The sequence below is a fragment of the Trichosurus vulpecula genome, chromosome 8 (genome assembly GCF_011100635.1).
Source record: "Trichosurus vulpecula isolate mTriVul1 chromosome 8, mTriVul1.pri, whole genome shotgun sequence".
In the NCBI taxonomy this organism is placed as follows: domain Eukaryota; kingdom Metazoa; phylum Chordata; class Mammalia; order Diprotodontia; family Phalangeridae; genus Trichosurus; species Trichosurus vulpecula.
The window spans coordinates 238,712,170-238,733,160 of NC_050580.1; the positions used below are offsets into that span (position 1 = coordinate 238,712,170).

At 38.5% G+C, this 20,991-nt stretch overlaps 1 protein-coding gene across 1 annotated transcript in view; it reads right to left on the minus strand.

Annotated features, from left to right (window-relative positions):
- CEP128 (centrosomal protein 128) overlaps nucleotides 1–20,991 on the minus strand; it is a 534,450-nt gene that overhangs the window by 334,089 nt on the left and 179,370 nt on the right. Inside the window, exons 15-16 of the mRNA XM_036737234.1 lie at nucleotides 19,710–19,886; nucleotides 8,611–8,682 (exon numbers count right to left, since the gene is read on the minus strand). Of these exons, the coding sequence (XP_036593129.1) occupies nucleotides 8,611–8,682; nucleotides 19,710–19,886 (249 nt within the window). The remainder of the gene's footprint in view (nucleotides 1–8,610; nucleotides 8,683–19,709; nucleotides 19,887–20,991) is intronic.

The window sequence follows — 20,991 nt, forward strand, 5'->3', positions numbered from 1 at the left end:
ATGTGACCCTGAGCAAATCACTTAACCCTGATTGCCTCAAAAAAAAAAAAAAAAAACAATGGCACCATGACTGAGCAAAGAGTACCAGGCCAAAGAGTGACAGCATCTTTGCACCTTCTTTCAGCCATTAATTTGCTCTGTGACCTTGGTCAAGTCACCTCAACTGTCTGGGCCTCACTTTCCTCATACTTAAAATCAGTGGGTCACGGTAAATGATAATGAAGGTGTCTATCTAACTCTAAAGTTCTATAAATCTATGATTCTAAAGTAACATAAAAGCTGCATAAGCTATGGAGAAGACAAACAAAATTAACAACAATGGGTGGTTAGGTGGCACTGTGAGTAGAGTGCCAGGCCCAGACTCAGGAAGAGTCATCTTCTTGAGCTCAAATCTGGCTCAGACACTTACTAGCTGTGTGACTCTGGGCAAGTCACTTACCCCTGTTTGCCTCAGTTTCCTCATCTGGAAAATGAGCTGGAAAAAAAAATGGCAAACCACTCCAGTATCTTTGCCAAGAAAACTCTGAACAGGGTGACAAAGAATTGGACACGACTAAAATGAATGAACAACACTACCCTCTCCTGGTCTGCGTCCTACCTATCAGACTGCTCCTTCTTTATCTCCTTTGCTGGATTCTCATTCAGATAATGCCCTCTAACTGGAGTTGTTCTACAAGGCTCTATCCTAGGCCCACTTCTCTTCTCCCTCTATACAGTTCCACTTGGTGAACTCATCAACGGATTTTATTGCCATGTCTATGCTGATTATTCTTAAATCTACCTATCCAGACCTAATCTCTCTGCTGACCTCCAGTCTTGCATCTCCAACTGCCTTTCAGATATCTGGAATCAGTAGACATCTTAAATTCAATATGCCCAAAACTGAACTCATTATCTTTCCCCTAATCCTCCCCCATTCTTAATTTCCTTCTTACTACAGAGAGTAACACAATCCTCCCAGTCCCTCAGACTCAAAACCTAGGTGCCACTTTCAATTCTTTACTATCTCTCACTCCCCTGTCCAATCTGTTACCAAGGCCTGCAACATTTCCTGAATACATCCCCTGAAACCATTCTGGTGCAGGCCCTCACAGCCTCAAGAGTGGATTATTGCAAAAGCTCTTAGGTGAGTCTCTCCCTATTCTAATCCAATCTCCATTCAGAAAATCACCAAAGTAACCTCCCTAAAGCTCAGCTCCCACAACGTCACCCTTCCAATTCAATAAACTCCAGCGGCTCCTGAATGAAACAATTCATCTACTTCCCTGAGAAGCTGTGTTAACTCTTCTGATGAAGGAGGTAGGACCCAAACAACCAGAGGAGAATGGATAATTTTTGCTATGCCATTTGCATTAGGCCTTGTACTCACTGGCATCACAATGCGTAAAGATAGAGGAGGACCAGGAAACCAAACCACTCTTTCTTGCATTATTTCAATTTTGCTATTACTGGCTGTTATCTCTCCAAGTTTTCAACCAATGTCTGACATATTTATTGTGGCAGAGGCAAAGGTGTTTTACACAAGACAAACTAGAGCTTTTGCTGAAGTTGACCAAAGCAGAAGTTATACAATTCCTGTAGGCCGTAATACTAAGATCTCTAGTCACATCCAACCCCAACTCCAAGGCAGAGATAGTGGTAGTTATCAACTACCACAAGAAGGATATGGAGGCATAATAGCTGGAAGGTCTCTTCAGGTAAAACATAATGACAACAACACAAGACGCAGCTCAAATACAAAGGGAGGAATTATTTGGTGGCTAAATTCCACTGATAATTCGGGAACATTTGATTGGAGTAACTATACAAATCATTGATGATTGAACAGCAGTTGGGAATACAAAACTAACTCTTCCTCAAACAGTGGGATCCAGGTTGCAACTACTATCACCCCTGTAATAAAAAGTACAAAATTCCCCCCACTCCCTTCCCCCATCCTTTTAGAATAATTCCTTGGTTAAAAGGTTAGATACCTATCATAGGCATTATCTTACTAATAATATTATTTTGTATCTCAATGGCATGCAAACCTCCCTCCTCTTGTAATAATTTTAGCAATGCTACCTATAGAGCTCTTTCCTCTCCAGCTTAAACTTCTCTTGATATGTGACAAGGTTACAATTCTATCACTGACTCTCGTGGTGAGAAGGAACAGATTTTATATAATGCTATAGTCATTGGACCTTATGCATGTTGAGTGGATGAACACTCCATCAAACTCAGCTGATCCATGGGAAGTCATTCCTATTCAACCATGTGAAACTCATGGGACAGCAACTGGTTTTGGCTCATGGTGGGATCCTTCTTCTTGGTTAACTTAGATAGGGTCTTGGTTTTCTAGAGAAGGTATCTTTAGCATTCTGATGAAATGGATTCTTATTGTTCTTTGCTATATACTCTTAACCTGGATTTGTATGAATTACTGTTGTAGCCTTTGTAACACACTCTTCACTAAAATGACTACTGAGAAAATTTTGCTGCTTCATGATGCTGACCCCATCTACATGGATGTGATTCCCCCAAAATCACCATGCCAAAACCTCTTTGTCTAATGTTTTAAGTTAGTTAATTTTATACTCATAAGCTTTATGAGCATAAGTCTCATTTTACGCTAGTGTTTCTATAACAATCATTTAATTAATAAGTTATAATTTATAAGTTAATTTGAGTTAACTATTTGAGTTTCCCCACTCTCCTAGAAGATACATGAAAGTATGTCCCTGTTTGAAGATACTTCCAGACTTCCAGCCATCTATAAGTTCTTCCATCTCCAACCCCAATAAGGGGTCTTCATCCCATCCATTAGAAGACTTGCCTCTTCAGACTCAAAAGCCTCCTGAAATTCCATCTTAAAACTACCCACCACCTAGACCTAAATTCACACTGAGATGTGCAATCTGCGGGGACATTGCTTTTGGTTTCCATTATGGAGCTATTACCTGCATCAGCTATAAAGTTTTCTTTAGAAAAACACAATGGAAAAGAAAAAGAAAAAAGAAAAACATAATGGAAAAGGAAGAGACATTTGTGTTCAAAAAATAATAATTGTATGATGGATACAATGGAGAGTAGGAGAGCTTATTCTGCATATTGCCTTAAGAAATGTTTCCAGGTTGGTATGGATATAAGTAGGAGAGTTAGACTGGGATTACTACTGAATACTTTAGATGAAGACCAATCACTAACCTTGGAAGCTGAGGCCTTTGGAACTTTAGCTACTTCACTACAAGAGTCCAAAGACCTGTTAGTGGAGATTGGACAATTAATTCTAGTCATATAGACTCAAATGGACCTTTTGGGACAACTGATTATAAAGACTTTGAACCAAATGAAGAAATTTGGTAGTTTGATAGTTCACTTAAGTGATCCATGAGAAACTGATCTCCTTAGGGATCAAAGAGGGGAACTGAAAGGAACAATTCTCAAGTTAGTATTGAATACCTTATTGATTTTTATGGCCCATTATATCAGACTTAAATGGCCTAATTCTGATTACCTTTTAGGTTAAGAGATTTATAATTACCATAGTAAGATATTAAGCTCCTCATGTTTGCAGAGCTGAACTCCTACAGCTAAACAGAACTCCTACAGAGATGAGCTGGCATAGCCAGTTCCTCATTTTGTGGTTGTCTAAGTCTAAATTAGTCTAAGTTAAGTCTAAGTAAGCCTACCACTGTGGTAGGCTAAGTCAATACTCTCAACCACACTTACCTCACCCTCCAGGTAGCTCAATAATACCATGATAGCAAGATAACTGTTGTGATGCTATAACCACTCAGATGGACAGTATTATGATGGTTACATCCCTGAAATGACTGACAGACCTCAACATGCTTACAACCCAGGCGTTGGCAACAAGGTCAGCAGACCACAAAACATCCCAGGATAGACCTAGCCTAACAACAAACTGCTGCCATGTTCTAGGCAATCAAAATATATCAAAACAAGTTTCTCAAGATTCTGAAGTTTTTCTGTTCCTTTTTTATGACTATAAAATTAAGCTCTGTAAACCTTCAGTCTGTCTTTAGTTCTCAAGAGGTCACTGCCCTCCTTATTGGTAATTGCCAGCATTACTAATAAATTGATTTTGCGTGAAATACAGGCTCTCATAATTTCTATCATGACACTCCTTATCACCTGCAGGATCAAACACAAAGTCCTCTATTTGGTACCTAATCCCCTCCAAACTCTCCAGTCTTCTTATACCTTTCTCCCTGCCACATACTCTTCAATTCAGTGATACTGGCATCCTTGTTATTCCATAAACAAGACACTTCATTTCTCAGCTCTACACATTTTCTCTGGCTACGCTCCATACCATGAATGCTTTCTTTCCTCATCTCTTCCTTCCCTAGCTTCCTTTCAGTCACCTCTAAAATTCCACCTTTTAAGGGAAGCCCTTCCCAATCGCTCTTAATTCTAGCACCTTCCCTTGGTTATTTTTTTCTATTCATCCTGCATATAGCTTGTCTGTATATAGTTGGTTGTTTGTTGTTTCCCCCACTAGATTGTGAGCTCCTTGAGGTCAGAAACTATCTTCTGCCCTTCTTTGTATTCCCAGCATGTAAAACAGTGCCTGATACATAGTTGGTAGTTAATAAATGCTTACTGACTGACTTACAATATTGTTTGAGATGAGATAAAAACTTGACTGAGGAAACAGGAACTATAGACATCAGACTCACTTTCCTTTGTCCTCCTAATACTGAAGGTCATTTTTTCCCCGGGTTAAAAATGGCAAATCAGAAGACATTTTGGTATTCCTGATTATCAGAAATGTAAGCAATTTAAAGAAGACCTAGACCTCTCCTGCACACACTAACACCTACAGAATGCTGCCTCACAGTCAAGAATCCTACAACTTCTAGCCCCTATCTTTTTAGAATTAGGGAAAGGGAAAGTAACAGCACCCATGCTAGGATCAATATTCAGTCTCGTGGTGTGGATATGCCTACATGCTGTTCTCATCTTCCTAGTCTAAATTTAACTCTGCTTCCTTATGGCCAGTCTGGGCCTCTGAATGGGAAACGATCCTTCCTTCCTCATCCTTTTCATATACTTGTGAAACCATCTTGGTAGACAGGCTAAACCAAGCTGAAAGTAACTGACAGGCCTCAAACCCATCGGTGACATGGGGGATGTCTACCATGAGCAATACGATTGCTAGCAGAATGGGCAGATGAAAACAATTTGTTCTAACAGCCATGAAGGTGCTGACGCAGGCACTCTGCAGCACTTAGAGCTTGGTCAGAGACTGGAGATACCAAAGTTCACCACTGCATCCTGGGCCATCACCAGTGGTCTTGACCTTTGTCTTGCCACTGGATTTCAATGACTCAAAGAAGAGAGGATGAGGTTGACAACTTGGCGCAATTAAATCCAATTCACAAGCAAGTCAAGACATCGATCCATGATGTCACTGGTCTTCCTAGAAAACAAAGGACAAACAAGAACAACATACACCTCTATATCCTGTTCATGCTTCTACCAGTGCCATTTCACTCAACCTGGATATCTGAAAACCAAAACTGGGATCTACTTGGAAATCACGCCGTGCCCTCATCTTCCAATTGGGCCTGACAAACTAGATATACTGAGTTCCTCAGAACTCACAGTAACTCTTGGTCTTTTAATCTATAGAAATTTACTACCTTCCTCCCTCTACCACCAGTTACAATCTACAAATAGTATACAGCTCTACCCACTGTATCTTAAAGCCAAATCTAGCTCCTCCTGGTCTAATTTGTCCTATGGATACCCACAATTCAACACTGACATGAACTCCCTCCACCTTATCCAGCCTTATCACTGCAAGAAAGAATTCATTTGGCAGATTTATGAAAACAATTACTGAATAGCCTCAAAGGTCCTTCTAATACTGCTGGATGTCAGTACTGACTCTTTGAATGGTGAGTCTCCTTCCCGTACAGTTTTTGTCCTCTGATTTGAAATCTTATCGCTAATATTTATAGTGCTATTCATTTACAGTCAAGAGGAATTAAAAAATAACCTATCAATAACCTAAACCTATCTTTCTAGTAAGCATGTTCAATTCTTCCGCAGTCATCTGGGTAAGGTTTTCTTGCCTGTCATGACCTTTTCATACTGTAGAGAAACAGTTTCATCTCACACAGCATTAAAAATATTTTGATACCAGGATGTTCAATTCTATTAAAAGATATTAGATAAAAAGCTGCTTACACAGTTCCCAAAATAAAGAGCCACATAGTGATCACAGTCACCTCTTCTTAACATTTCAATAAATAATAGCAATGAAAGCTTCCTATTCCAAAATGTGAAAGGTTATAACTCAAAACAAGTTAGATGGTAAATATGTCCATGTTACTGGAATCGATGATTTGAGGAATATGGAGAAAAGGGTATTTTTACAATCATATAGAACTTGTAAGCACTCTGGAGAAAATTAAAATAACAAATTTTGTTCATGGATGTATCAAAGCTCTATAATTTCAAAGGGCTAGGTATACCCTCTAATGAAAATCGCTACTTCTATATACCTTGGTAGACTGTTTAATGAGTTCCTATGGCCAAAAAAGAAAACAAAAAACATTTTACCATTTGGTAGCAAACCTTCTGGTAAAAACAAACTCTCTTACCTCCCTTACCTCAAATTAGCTAGTCTACCACTAGATCCATATCTCAAACTTTTCCCAACACAGTAGGATCTACTAGATCTCATACTCTACTGGCACATCCTTAAAGCGTACAGAGTACTTGACTTGGAATCAGGAAGACTCGGGCTCAAATACCATACCAGGCACTTCTAGCTGTGTAGTCGTCCATATTCCTCCATTTCCTTATCAATAACATGGAAACAGCGACCTCTAACTTCCCTTTGTTGTTGTCTGGTTGTCTCAATAGCGCCTGACTTTTCATGACTCCATATCTCTACCAACTCTAAATCTATTATTCATGATCCTAATGAACCCGATGAACCCAAGGTCACTTCAACACCACGATAAGGCAACTGCAGGGGCAGGATGAAGAAAAATTCTAAAGATGTCTTAGAAGTAATAAGGACAAATTTTTCTTAACTTTAAAACTGTTAGACAATAGATCACTATAATTCATATCGAAAAACCTGAAGATATGAACTTTAAAGGTCTAAATTTCTAAGGGAAATAGTTAATATGGGATATAAAAAATTCTGCCAAGTTTTCATACATAATTGGTACATCTATGAAAGATTTAGATCAAGGGTGAGGAATCTGTGGCCTCGAGGCCACATGTGCCCTTCTAGGTCCTCAAATGCAGCCCTTTGACTGAATCAAAACTTCACAGAACACATATCCTCAATAAAAGGATTTGTTCCGTAAAACTTGGACTCAGTGAAAAGGCTGCACCCAAGGGCCTGGAAGGTCACATGTGGCCTCAAAGCTGCAGATTCTCCAACTCTGATTTACATGATTTTTTCATCAGTACCGTAAAGCATGAGGTAACAGGTGAATTGAGGCAAGAGTACCTGCCTAATTTCAATTGGGTTAGATTTTCAATTCACACATGTGCGGGCGTGTGTGTGTGTGTGTGTGTGTGTGTGTGTGTGTGTGTGTGTATAAACATAAATGTGGAGAAAAGAGTATGAGAAATACTCCTTCAACTGTCATCAAGTTGGAATGTTGGAATATGTTTTTCCCCTTTATGTATAACCAAGACATAATACATGTAGATAGTTCAAAGGATTCCACCAAAAACAAACATTATATAACACCAAAAGTATCATTTTAGTCTTTTTTTTAACTCCCATTTGTATTTGCAGTCTACTAAATGAAAATGCAAAAAGCTTTGATCCTTAATTTTAAGAAATGATATGGGAAAAGTGCAATGGTTTAGGACAACATTCATATTCTGCTACCCTGTACCTGACTCTACAACCAACCATGAACATTTAATATACCATAAAAATCCTAGAAAGAAACAGCAAATCCTAAAAATATAACATAATAACTTCCTTCTTTTTCAAAAAAATTTTATTGCTATTTTTTGTTTTTATATCACATTCAATTCCAAATATACTTTACTCTACCTAGCCTTCCCTCATAACAAAAGATTTGTGGTAGAGAAGTAGGAGTCTAACTTGTCATTTCATTGATACAGTGAACTCCCAATGAGATAACTCCTTTACCAACACCGATTTGCAACTGCTGTACTACTTATCAACACAGAGAGCTTGCTGGGGCACTGAGAGTTTAAGTGATTTGTGTTGAATAACACAGTCAACATGTGTCAAAGGCAAGACTTGAGATTTCCCTGTCTCTAAGACGAGATATTTAACCATCGCCAAAATGTCTCTCCAAGTTTTAAAAATACTTTTTAAAAGGTGAGCAAAATCAACCCACATATCTAAAGCACCTGACAATATATGCAACATTCTATGGCTATCTCTCCAACAAAGCAGAACGATACACCTTCTTTCATCTTCTCAAGGGCCAGAATCTTGTCAAAATAGCTAGAAAAAAATGGGATTCAAATGTGAAGTAATACAACAAAGAATATGACAAGATAGTATCCCCATGCTTTGGACATCTAAAGCACTACAATATTATTAATTTTGGGACATCAATTAATTAACTTTATTAAACTAGCAATTACCTTACTTTCTGCTAACCAACGGTGTGGGTCGTGACTTACATCATGGTGTATATCAGTTGTAGTAGAAACAGCCTAGAGGGGGGGAAAAACAGATTAGATGGTTTGTTCATTTTTCCCTTAAAAATAAATACATAAGTTAGAACTTTAATATCATGGAAAGACTTAGATTTTAGACATAAGGATTTTTTTTTTTTAAAAACTGATTTTAGGTCAGTTAATAAATTGATTCAATTCCCATGCCATCTGTGGATACCATTACTCTCAAACAGAGGAAAGAAAATCTAGCTGATAATCATTTTTCATGTATTATAGTTGCTACAGATCCTAATAAAAACCTATAACCACTATAATATCAGCTTTCACAAGGCACACTCTAAGGGCAGCATCACTAGAGGAGTGTAAGGTTTTCACTTGGGGATTTTATAGAGGTTGATGAAGCTATGGAAGCTCAGTAGGGGTGATTTTTATAGGAAAGGGAAAAATACTCCAGGCAAGAGAAATTACTAAATGAAATATTGTACTTTTGGAAGGAGAAAGACTGCAATTCTAGTAAAAAAAAATTTTATTTTGGTAATCTATAGGTGGATTTCCATGGTGTTTAAGATACGTAGTAGGGACTGGTCCCTTTAATCAGAAAATCAGGAAAGGACCCAGCCAAAGCTAAATAAGAAAGAGAAGAAAAGAGAGGGGAGTAGAAGAAAATGTAGTTTGTTCAATGTATTCCCACTAAGAACTTAAGAACCAACTGAGAATTTCAGGCTATGAATAAGTAGTAAATAAATAAGGACATCATTAAAAACTATATGCTAAGTACCAGGTGAGTATAAAATGAAAAAAAATTAATAAGTTAAGAAAATAGCCTTTGGTAGTCTACATAGGAGAAAGATGGCATCAGAAAAATAGGAGAAAATACAAATGAAGTTAAAAATCAAGTATACCAAAGCATACACTTATAATTGTTTTCTTTCCCTGGGTTCTAATTAGAGCATAATCAGAGTTCGTAAACAAAAAATGAAGTAAATTGATCTGTGCTTCATCGTGTAAATAAACTATAGGAAATGATTTAGAACTGAAGAAAAGGAATGGCTGGTTTATCGGAGTATTTAGTCCTATTCTGATTAGGTACTATTAAAATACTGGTGACAACTCCAAAAGGGGAACAGTAATGCAGTAATAGAGAGGAAATCAAGGTGAGGAATTACTTGCCCTAAAATGTAAACTACTTTCTAAGTGAATAAATCTCATACTTAGGGGTGATTTTTATAAGAAAGGTAAAAATATCCCAGGCAAGAATAATTACTAAATGAAATATTGTACTTTTGGAAGGAGAAAGATTGCAATTTTAGTTTGAAAAAAAAACTTTTATTTTGGTTGATTTCCACTATACTTTCTTCCAGTGATTTTGTTTTTTGGTAGAAACCAAAAGAGTTTCAAAAGCTTTGGTCACTCAAATATGTCATTTGAGTCATTCCACTGATAAAAAAAGAACGTTAATTCAGAAAATTATCTTTAGAGGAAACAATCTGGTTCACATAGAACTAACCACAACTGTTGACTATTGTATTAGCATTTGCTACTTAATATTGCCATTTCTACTATGCCATATTGATACATTTTATCTTTCTCTGGAGCCCATAATAAATGGTTTCCCATTTCAAAGACAATTCCCAAGTTTAGATTCCAAAATAAATTGCAAGTTTCAAGGGTTTGCTGTTTGAGAAATAGGAATTAGTTAAAATCATAGTGAATACTATAACTAAAAAGTACCTTGAATAGAACTTGCAAATTAATCAATCACTTAAGAAAAGCTAGTAACAGCCTCCAATATTGAAGTCAGAAAAGCAAATGGCCCACAGGTATGGTTATTATTTTATGGTTTTCATATGAATTCAACAGCTAATCAAGGCATTATCATCAATCAACAGAGAATACATGCTAGGTCTATAAAGAGATTAAAATACAGCCCTTAACAGCTAAGGATTTACAATCTAATTGGGGGAACTGTACATATATGGAAAATAACTACTAATACAAAGTGCATATGGTGAATGACTCAGACAAGCTAAATGAAAAGAGGAGAGTGCACTAAGACAGGATAAGAAACTCATCTATTTACACGTGCTTTTTGCATTATTTTTAAAGAAGTTTTAGCCCACAAGAATTATAAATCTTTAATTCAGAGATATGCCTAATTGTTTTATAATGATAGTTGTTTACTGTTATATGTGCCCTGAGGTTTTCAAATACTAGGTGCATTTAGCAAAGTGGAATAAATAACCAATATGGGGAGCTGGAGACGGAAAAAACGGAAGAAAAAACAAGATGGACATTATCCAGAATTGTTCTCTCTTCATTTGTTTTTCATCTATTCCACATTACAGAGAGTCTCTCTTTAATATATAAAATGACTAAAGATTTCAACAACTATTCCTGAACCAACTACAAAGGATGACGACAGTGAAAGAAGCCAATCCTTTTCCCTAAGGACTCCATGTGATCGATCCTTCTCCCAAGGTGGAAAAAAAAAGGACCAGTAATAGTTAGTGTTCCTTTAATGATCTGGACCAAAAGCTGTTGGGGGTTCTTTTTCTTTTTCCAAGTTTACAAGAAACACGCTATAAAAAATGGTTGATGAAACGGGCTAATTAATAATAAAAAAAAAAGGTGCTGACATTTGTTGCTGCTGTTTGTCTAGGTTCCCATCCTTTCTAATTTACATTCAACAATAACTTAGAGATGGCCTTTGACCGCAGGAGCTAAGAAGTTGCAATCATTTCTGGAAACAACTAAATTTAAGGCAGTTTTGGAATATGGTAAAATATTTCACACTTTATCATGAAATATTTAGATAAATTACTCTTAGCCATCTCTTTCCCAAATCAATTTTTCTCTATACCTTGCCATCAAAGCACAACAGTGAGGAGAGCACAACCACTGAACCAATCAATAGCTTTTAGTTCTTGTCCAAGATTTTATAATCTTTGGCAATACGTTCTAAGTTCTTTCTAACAGTATCATGCATGCAATCAGTTGTTTTAGTAGGTTCTCTGTTATGTGCATATTACCATGTGACATTAGAAAAGTCACTTAACCTTCCTCGGAGTAAGTTTCCTCATCTATAAAGTGAATTGGACTAAAAGGTCTCTAAAGTCCCTTTGACTTCTGGATGTATGAGCTAGTCCTGGTCAGGGAGTCTTCAAAATCACAATTATGTTTCTTCTTCTTCAAATGACTCTTCCTGGGTAATATCTTCACTGATGGCTTCTATAGCTCTAATTTATAAATCTGTGGAGGATAAGAAGCTGCTCCCTCTTCATGGTATTAAACTCCCTCCCCTTTAGGAAGAACATAATTTCGTTTTTTCTTCCAAGTATTCAGTTATGCTTTTCTTTCCATTTTCTCCCCTTTGTAACCTTTTTCGAGTCTTCAACCTCTGTTTAACTTGGGACAAAAAGAAATGTGTACAAATCCCGGTTCTGCACTTCCTACAATCCTATAGGTGTGCTGCTAAATTAGAAGAGCACAATGGTCAATGACAATGATGAAAAGTGATATCTGCACACAAAATAAGCTCAAGGCACTTTGCTATACGCAGTAATAATGATACTTGGGAACAACATACCATATTTTCTTCAAATAATTCAAAACATTTCCTATCATATGCATTCTAGCATATCTTCCCAAATGCTTTACAACATGATTAAGTTACATGATGGCTTCTTTAATGAATGTATTAAGAAAGCTCAATGGGAAAGGCAGGACCAAGATGGCAGCTGGAAAGCAGGGACTTATGTGAGCTCGCCCCCAGGTCCCTCCAAAAACCTATAAAAAATGGCTCCTAACAAATTCTAGAACTGCAGAACCCACAAAATAGCAGATGGAAGCAGGGCTCAAGCCCAGGACAGCCTGGATGGTCACTGGGTAAGGTCTATCATACAGAGCTGGAAGCGGAGCCAAGCAGAGGCCAGCATGGGCTGCACCAGGACCAACCAGACCAGGAGCTAGACGGAAGAGGCCCTAGCACCCTGAATCAGTGATCTGTGGCAGTTACAGACTTCTCAACCCACAAACACCAAAGACAACAGAGAAGGTTTGTGGGAAAAGCTGCGGGGGGCAGAGTGAAAGGAGTTCGCAGTTTGGCACCACCACAGGGACAGCAGAGGTACTGCACCTCTAAGGACAGAACTGCAGCTGCAGTTGCTTCAGGCCCCAGTCCCACCTGGAGGGAAGAATTAAGTGGTAGATCAGAGGGGGAATGCAGAGCCTGCTTAAGATCTGAGTCCCAATCTGGGTTGGCGGTTCTTGGGAAAGGAGGAGTGCTGGTGTGGCAGAGCTTGCTGTGTAGAAATAGCTCTGAAAACAACAGCACAGCCCCTCAAGCTTGGGATAAAGTACTCTCTAATCTACAAGCAGTCATACCCCGGCAAAAAACTCAACGGTCAAGTAGTTGGCTGGGAACACGGTCAGGCAGGAATAACAGACTCAGATTCAGACTCAGACTTTGGAATCTTTCTTTGGTGACAAAGAAGACCAAAACATACACCAAGAAGAAGTCAAAGTCAAAGAGCCTACATCAAAAGCCTCCAAGAAAAACATGAACTGGTCTCAGGCCATGGAAGAGCTCAAAAAGGATTTGGAAAAGCAAGTTGGAGAAGTAGAGGAAATATTGGGAAGAGAAATGAGAGTGATGCAAGAAAACCATGAAAGGGGCAGCTAGGTGGCGCATTGAGTAGAGCACTGGCCCTGGAGTCAGGAGGACCTGAGTTCAAATCTGGCCTCAGACACTTGACACTTCTACTAGCTGTGTGACCTTGGGCAAGTCACTTAACCCCAATTGCCCTGCCAAAAAGCAAAAAAAAAAAAAAAAAAAAAAAAAAAAGAATAGTATGAAAAAAAAAACCATGGGTCACGTGAGCGCCCAAGATGGCGGCGCCCACGCAAGAGCACCGGGACTCTGAGTGAGCGGGCGACCGTGGTCTCAGCGCGTGGAGACACACGCGAGGTATCGGCGTGAGCCGTCTGCTGGCGGGCTGAGGCGGGGTCGAGGGCCCTAGTCCGTGGAGGGTCCAGCCTTAAGCCTAACCAAGGCCTCAGAGCTGCTCTGCGAGTCTCTTTTTCAGGGTACACTGAAGGAGTTCATTGCTGATTCAGGGCTACAGGATAACTCATACATATATTCAGTCAGATCCTTTCCCAGAAGAAATAAAACTCAGAAGATTAAGAACGATTGAACTTGTGGAACAAAATTTGTGGCGTCTCTCCAAAAAAGACCAGATGACATATACTTATGGACCACTATTTATCAGGTCAACTTCATCTTTTTGTGGATTCTTGGCAAACTATCTTTTCAGGCACTGTATGAAGGTTAAACAGCATTCTTTAAAAACATTTGTGCCATTGTCTGCAATTCCATTTTTGACCACTGCAGTGGCTTATAAGTTCCTTGTAATAGATCCCTTAAGTTCTGGTGATTTAACCATGGACATGTGTATTCTCAGAGGTGCCTTTGTTTCTGCATCATGTGGTATCTTTCATCCCTCTGCTTTGACCTTTTTAAAAAATGGGCATCTGGTGGTCAAGTACGAAACTGTTCCGTTACCTCCAAGAGGAAGGAATTTGTACCACTGGACAGTCCTTTGTCAATCAGCTGCAAAGCTAATGATTATTCCTATGATCATACAGACTGTGTGTGGAGGACATCTTCCTTTCCTGCAACATAAAATATGTTGCAGAATATTTGAATTGCTTGAACATGTCTGACTTAAAAATTAACCTCTTAATGTATATGATGCAGTTTGGAGCATTTCATGACAGAGCTAAATGTAAATCATAAGCAAGCAACATAACCTATAATACGTGTGCAAATAAAAACTACATGATGTCCTTGACTAAAATGCAAACTATGAGAGGATTAAGAATGATAATAACAATAGCAACATTAATAAGGCACTCTGAGTTTTACAAAGAGCTTTGGAAATATTATCTCATTTGATCCTTACAACAACCCCACGAGGTAGGTGCTAGTTTTATCCGCATTTTACAGATGATGAACTTGAGGCTGAGAGAAGTTCGGGGTCACATGTCTGTTAAGTGTCTGATCCTGGATTTGAACTCATGTCCATCGTGACTCCAAGTTCATCACCCTATCTACTGCACCACTTAGCTGACTTTTCCATTGATATGTTCTCTTTAATGCCTAGAATACCTCAGTCTTCTAGCATCATGGTTGGTCATTGCATTGATCAGAGTTCTCAAGTCTTTCAAAGTTGTTTATTTTTACACTATTGTTGTTATTGGACAAATTGTCCTCCTTTTTCTGTTCATTCTTCATTAGCTCGTACAAGACGTAGCAGGTTTCACTGAAACCATCCCTTCCTGCTCATCAGCTGGGGAACGGCTGAACAAGGTATGGTATGTGATTGTAATGGAATACTATATAGTGCTATAAGAAATGGCAAGCAGGATGATTGCAGAAAAACCTGGAAAGATTTAATGTGAACTGCTGCAAAATGAAGTGAGCAGAACCAGGAGAAGTGTATCCAGGAATAACAATATTGTAGGAGTGATCAACTGTGAAGGACTTAACTGCTCTGATCAGTACAGTGATCCAAGGCAATTCTGGACTCATGATGAAAAATACTCTCCACCTCCAGAAAGAGAACTGATGAACTCTTAGTACAGATGAGGCATATTGTTTTTCATTTTCTTTATCTTTCTTGGGTCTTTTTTTTGCAATATGACTAATATAAAAATATGTTTTGCATGACTTCACCTGTATAATGGGTATCATATTGCTTACTTTCCCAGTGGGTGGGACGGGCTGGAGAGAGGGACAGGATTTAGCGCTCAAAATGTTTTTAAATGAATGTTAAAAATAAATAATGTTTAAACTGTCAAAAAAAAAAAACGATGAAAAACAAGTCAATGACTTGCTAAAGGAGAACGAAAAAATACTGAAGAATATAACACCTTACAAAATAGACTAACTCAAATGGAAAAAGAGCTCCAAAAAGCCAATGAGGAAAAGAATGCCTTGAAAGGCAGAATTAGCCAAATGGAAAAAGAGGTCCAAAAGAAAATACTAGCTTAAAAATTAGACTGGAACAAGTGGAAGCTAGTGACTTTATGAGAAATCAAGATATTATAAAATAGAACCAAAGGAATGAAAAAGTGGAAGAAAATGTAAAATATCTCATTGGGAAAACCACTGACCTGGAAAATAGATCCAGGAGAGAGAATTTAAAACTTATTGGACTACCTGAAAGCCATGAACAAAAAAAGAGCCTAGATATCATCTTTCAAGAAATTATCAAGGAGAACTGCGCTGATATTCTAGAGACAGAGGGTAAAAAAGACATTGAAAGAATCCACTGATCACCTCCTCAAAAAGATCCCAAAAAGAAAACTCCTAAGAATATTGTCATCAAATTCCAGAACTCCCAGATGAAGGAGAAAATACTGCAAGCAGCCAGAAAAAAACAATTTGAGCATTGTGGAAACACAATCAGGATAATACAAGATCTAGCAGCTTCTACATTGAGGGATCGAAGAGCTTAGAATATGATATTCCGGAGGTCAATGGAGCTAGGATTAAAACCAAGAACCACCTACCCAGCAAAACTGAGTATCATGCTCCAAGGCAAAATATGGATTTTCAATAAAACAGAGGACTTTCAAGATTTCTCAGTGAAAAGACCAGAGCTGAATAGAAAATTTGATTTTCAAACACAAGAATCAAGAGAAGCATGAAAAGGTAATCAAGAAAGAGAAATCATAACAGACTTACTAAAGGTGAACTGTTTTGCTTACATTCCTACATGGAAAGATGATGTGCATAATTCAAGAGACCTCCGTATTAGGGTAGCTGAAGGGAATATACATACATACATACATACATACATACATACATACATATATATATATGTGTGTGTGTGTGTGTGTGTGTGTGTGTGTGTGTGTGTGTAGACAGAGGGCACAGGGTGAGTTGAGTATGAAGGGATGATATCTAAAAAAAAATCAAATTAAGGGATGAGAGAGGAATATATTGAGAGAGGTAGAAAGGGAGAGAGAGAATGGGGTAAATTATCTCACATAAAAGTGGCAAGAAAAAGCATTTCTGTTGGGAGGGAAGAAGGGGCAAGTAAGGAGGCATGAGTGAATCTTGCTCTCATCAGATTTGACCTGAGGAGGGAATAACATACACACTCAATTGGATATCTCACCCCACAGGAAAGAAGGAGGAGGGAGATTAAAAAAAGGGTGGATGATAGAAGGGAGGGCAGATGGGGGTGGAGGTAATCAAAAGCAAACACTTTTGAAAAGGGACAGGGTCAAGGGAGAAAATTGGTTAAAAGGAGATAGGATAGGAAGGAGCAAAATATACTTAGTCCTTCACAACATGAGTATTGTAGAAGGGTTTTGCATAATGATACACATGTGGTCTATGTTGAATTGCTTGCCTTCTTAGGGACGGTGGGTAGGGAGGGAAGAGGGGAGAGAATTTGGAACTCAAAATTTTAAAATCAGATGTTCAAAAAAAAATTTTTTGCATGAAACTAGGAAATAAGATATACAGGCAATGGGGCATAAAAATCTATCTTGCCCTACAAGAAAGTAAGGGAAAAGGGGATGGGGGTGGGGGAGTGGGGTGACAGAAGGGAGGGTTGACTAGGGAAAGGGGCAATCAGAATATATGCCATCTTTGAGTGAGGGGTGGAGGGTAGAAATGGGGAGAAAATTTGTAATTCAAAGTCTTGTGAAAATTAATGCTGAAGGGGCGGAGCCAAGATGGCTGCTGGAAAGCAGGGACTAGTGTGAGCTCCCCACCGAGTCCCTCCAAAAACCTATAAAAAATTGCTCTGAACCAATTCTAGTACTGCAGAACCCACAAAATAGCAGAGGGAAGCAGGGATCTAGCCCAGGACAGCCTGGATGGTCTCTCGGTGAGGTCTATCCCACACAGAGGTATGAGCAGAGCGCAGTGGACCAACCAGACCAGGAACCGGGTGGAGAGTGCCCTGGTGCCCTGAATCAGTGACCTGCAGCAGTGACCAGACTTCTCAACCCACAAACACCAAAGACAACAGAGAAGGTTAGTGGGAAAAGCTGCAGGAATGGAAGGACTTCGTGGTTCAGCTACCGCCCCGGGGGCAGCAGAGGTGGGACAGCTATAGAACTACAGCTGCAGTTGCTTCAGGCCTCAGGCCCACCTGGTGGGAGGAATTAAGTGGCGCATCAGACCAGGAGTGAAGAGCCTGCTGAAGATCTAAGTCCATTCCTGGTTGGGCGTTCTTGGGGAAGAAGGAGTGCTGGTGTGACAGAGCTGGCGCATCCCCCCAAGCTTGGAACATAGTTCTCTAAACTCTACAAGCAGTCATATCCCACTGAAAAACTCAAGGGTCAAGTTAGTTGGCTGGGAACATGGTCAGGCAGCGAAAACGCACCCAGATTCAGTCTCAGACCTTGGATTCTTTCTTTGGTGACAAAGAAGACCAAAACATACAGCCAGAAGAAGTCAACAAAGTGCAAGAGCCTACAACAAAAGCCCCCAAGAAAAACATGAACTGGTCTCAGGCCATGGAAGAGCTCAAAAAGGATTTGGAAAAGCAAGTTAGAGAAGTAGAGGAAAAATTGGGAAGAGAAATGAGAAGGATGCAAGAAAACTATGAAAAACAAGTCAATGACTTGCTAAAGGAGACCCAAAAAAATACTGAAAAATACACTGAAGAAAACAACACCTTAAAAAATAGAATAACTCAAATGGCAAAAGAGCTCCAAAAAGCCAATGAGGAGAAGAATGCCTTGAAAGGCAGAATTAGCCAAATGGAAAAGGAGGTACAAAAGACCACTGAAGAAAATACTACTTTAAAAATTAGATTGGAGCAAGTGGAAGCTAGTGACTTTATGAGAAATCAAGATATTATTAAACAGAACCAAAGGAATGAAAAAGTAGAAGACAATGTCAAATATCTCATTGGAAACACCACTAACCTGGAAAATAGATCCAGGAGAGATAATTTAAAAATTATTGGACTGCCTGAAAGCCATGATCAAAAAAAGAGCCTAGATATCATCTTTCAAGAAATTATCAAGGAGAACTGCCCTGATATTCTAGAGCCACAGGGCAAAATAGAAATTGAAAGAATCCACCAATCACCTCCTCAAATCGATCACAAAAAGAAATCTCCTAGGAATATTGTCGCCAAATTCCAGAGCTCCCAGATCAAGGAGAAAATACTGCAAGCAGCCAGAAAGAAACAACTTGAGTATGGTGGAAACCCAATCAGAATAACCCAAGATCTAGCAGCTTCTACATTAAGAGATCGAAGGGCTTGGAATACAATATTCTGGAGGTCAATGGAGCTAGGATTAAAACCAAGAATCACCTGAGTATCATGCTCCAAGGCAAAATATGGACTTTCAAGAAAATAGAGGACCAGAGCTGAATAGAAAATTGGACTTTCAAACACAAGAATCAAGAGAAGCATGAAAAGATTACTCCTACTATTGAAGAGTAAGAAATTAAAACATTTAAGCAAAATTTAAAAATACCAACTTCCTTTTACAGTGAATAAAATATGTCACATCTTTATCAAAAAAAAAAGAAAATTAATGCTGAAAACTAAAAAAATATTAAAGAAATAAATAATGGGAGAAAAAGAGAAAAAAAAAGAAAGCACAATGGAATTGAAGTACAGTGCCTGTGACCACTCACAGAATTACAGAATCAGGATCAGAACTCAAGTTTCTTGAGTCCCAAGGAGAGTTCTCTCTGTTGGCCTGCACTACCATCACCATTGAAGGTCAGGTCAAAAGGAGAGAGGAACCACTATTCTTTTTAAAGTATTAGTAACTAAGGGGCATAATCAAGCATCTCCTCTTAAGTCAGAGAGTAAGAAACAGTATATTTCATGACCTCACAAAAAGATATGTCATGTAATTTAAAAAAAAAAATTAAGGGTTCTTGGTTTGGTTTTCTTCATAAATTGTCTACAAAAAAATTTTGGACTAATATGCAACAATGCATATAAATCCTAGGAAAATCACTCATCAAAAAACAAAGAGAAAAGCTAAGGCACACAATAAGAAATTATGATTACTTTGAATTTATCCAAAGAGTCCCTGGAGAAGATTTCACAAGCTGCATCAATTTCCCTTCCTAACATGTCAAAAATGGATTCCTGTTCTGTCTCCATAGAAAGCAGTTGGTCCTTGAGCTGCAGCCTTGTTTCTTCCATTCTCCTTAAATGTTCTTCATCATTGCTTAGCTGTTTTTCCTAAGGAAGAAAGGAAACAAAAATAAAAGTTAGTTATTAAATGAAAGCAAAACAACGCTTGTGAACTGGTATGAAATCCATAAACGGGATAGGGGGGAAAATCACCGTTTTCATTACCACACCAAAATAAATATGCTGTCTATTCATTATTTGAAGAAAAGTTATTCAGAGTTCAACAGTAGGAGAGCTTGCAATTGATGAGCTGAGGATCTGGCAAGGTAGAAATCTGGTAATTATTTTACCAAGGGAAGTCTGGGGAAAGAGAGGAGCTGAAAGGAAATTCTGTACCATATTAAAATCGCATTTCCATTAATGGATCAGAGCAAAAGCTGACACCACAAAACTGGCTTTAAATTTACAAAAAAACATCTCTAAAACCTAGGAGACTAGGCAAAATAGACAAAGAGGGAAACAAATATCCTAAGTGAGCTTGTATGCTTAGCTCTTAACTCTCCAGGAAAAAAATAAATGATCACCTCTAGCTCATCAAAGCTGTGCAAAACAGAACAGTTTAATTAAATTCTCAAATATAGAAATCCTATAATGCTTTTAGGTCATGAGAATGTGATAAAACTAAGATGATAATGTAAATTCGGAAAGATACCTTACGAAAAGATGTTCCCATGGAGTAGTTAATGAACATTTTGAACTGAGAGGCTTTTTGGCTTCTATTTGTATTTCCGGAGCTTAGCACAGTGCCTAGCATATAGTAAATGTCTAACAACTGCTTTATCACTATCTATGTATCTCTCTCAACATACAAGAACTCATCTTTCCCCCCAAACCACCCCTCCTCCAAATCTTCCTATTTCTGGTGTAGGCAGTTACCTAAGGATTACAATTAGAGCTACCTGGATACTTAACTCTCATTAAGCCTACATATCCAAACAGTTGCCAAATCTTGTCATTTCTACCTCTACCAGAGTCCTTACATCCATCCCCTTGTCTCTACTCACAAAGGCATTACCCTAATTCAGACCTCAAAAGCCTATTTGGTCTCCCTGCCTCAAGTTTCTCTCCATACCAATCAGTCCTCTATGGAGCCATCAAAGTGATTTTCCTAAAGCACAATTATCATGCCCTTCTCCAAAAAACTCCAGTAGTT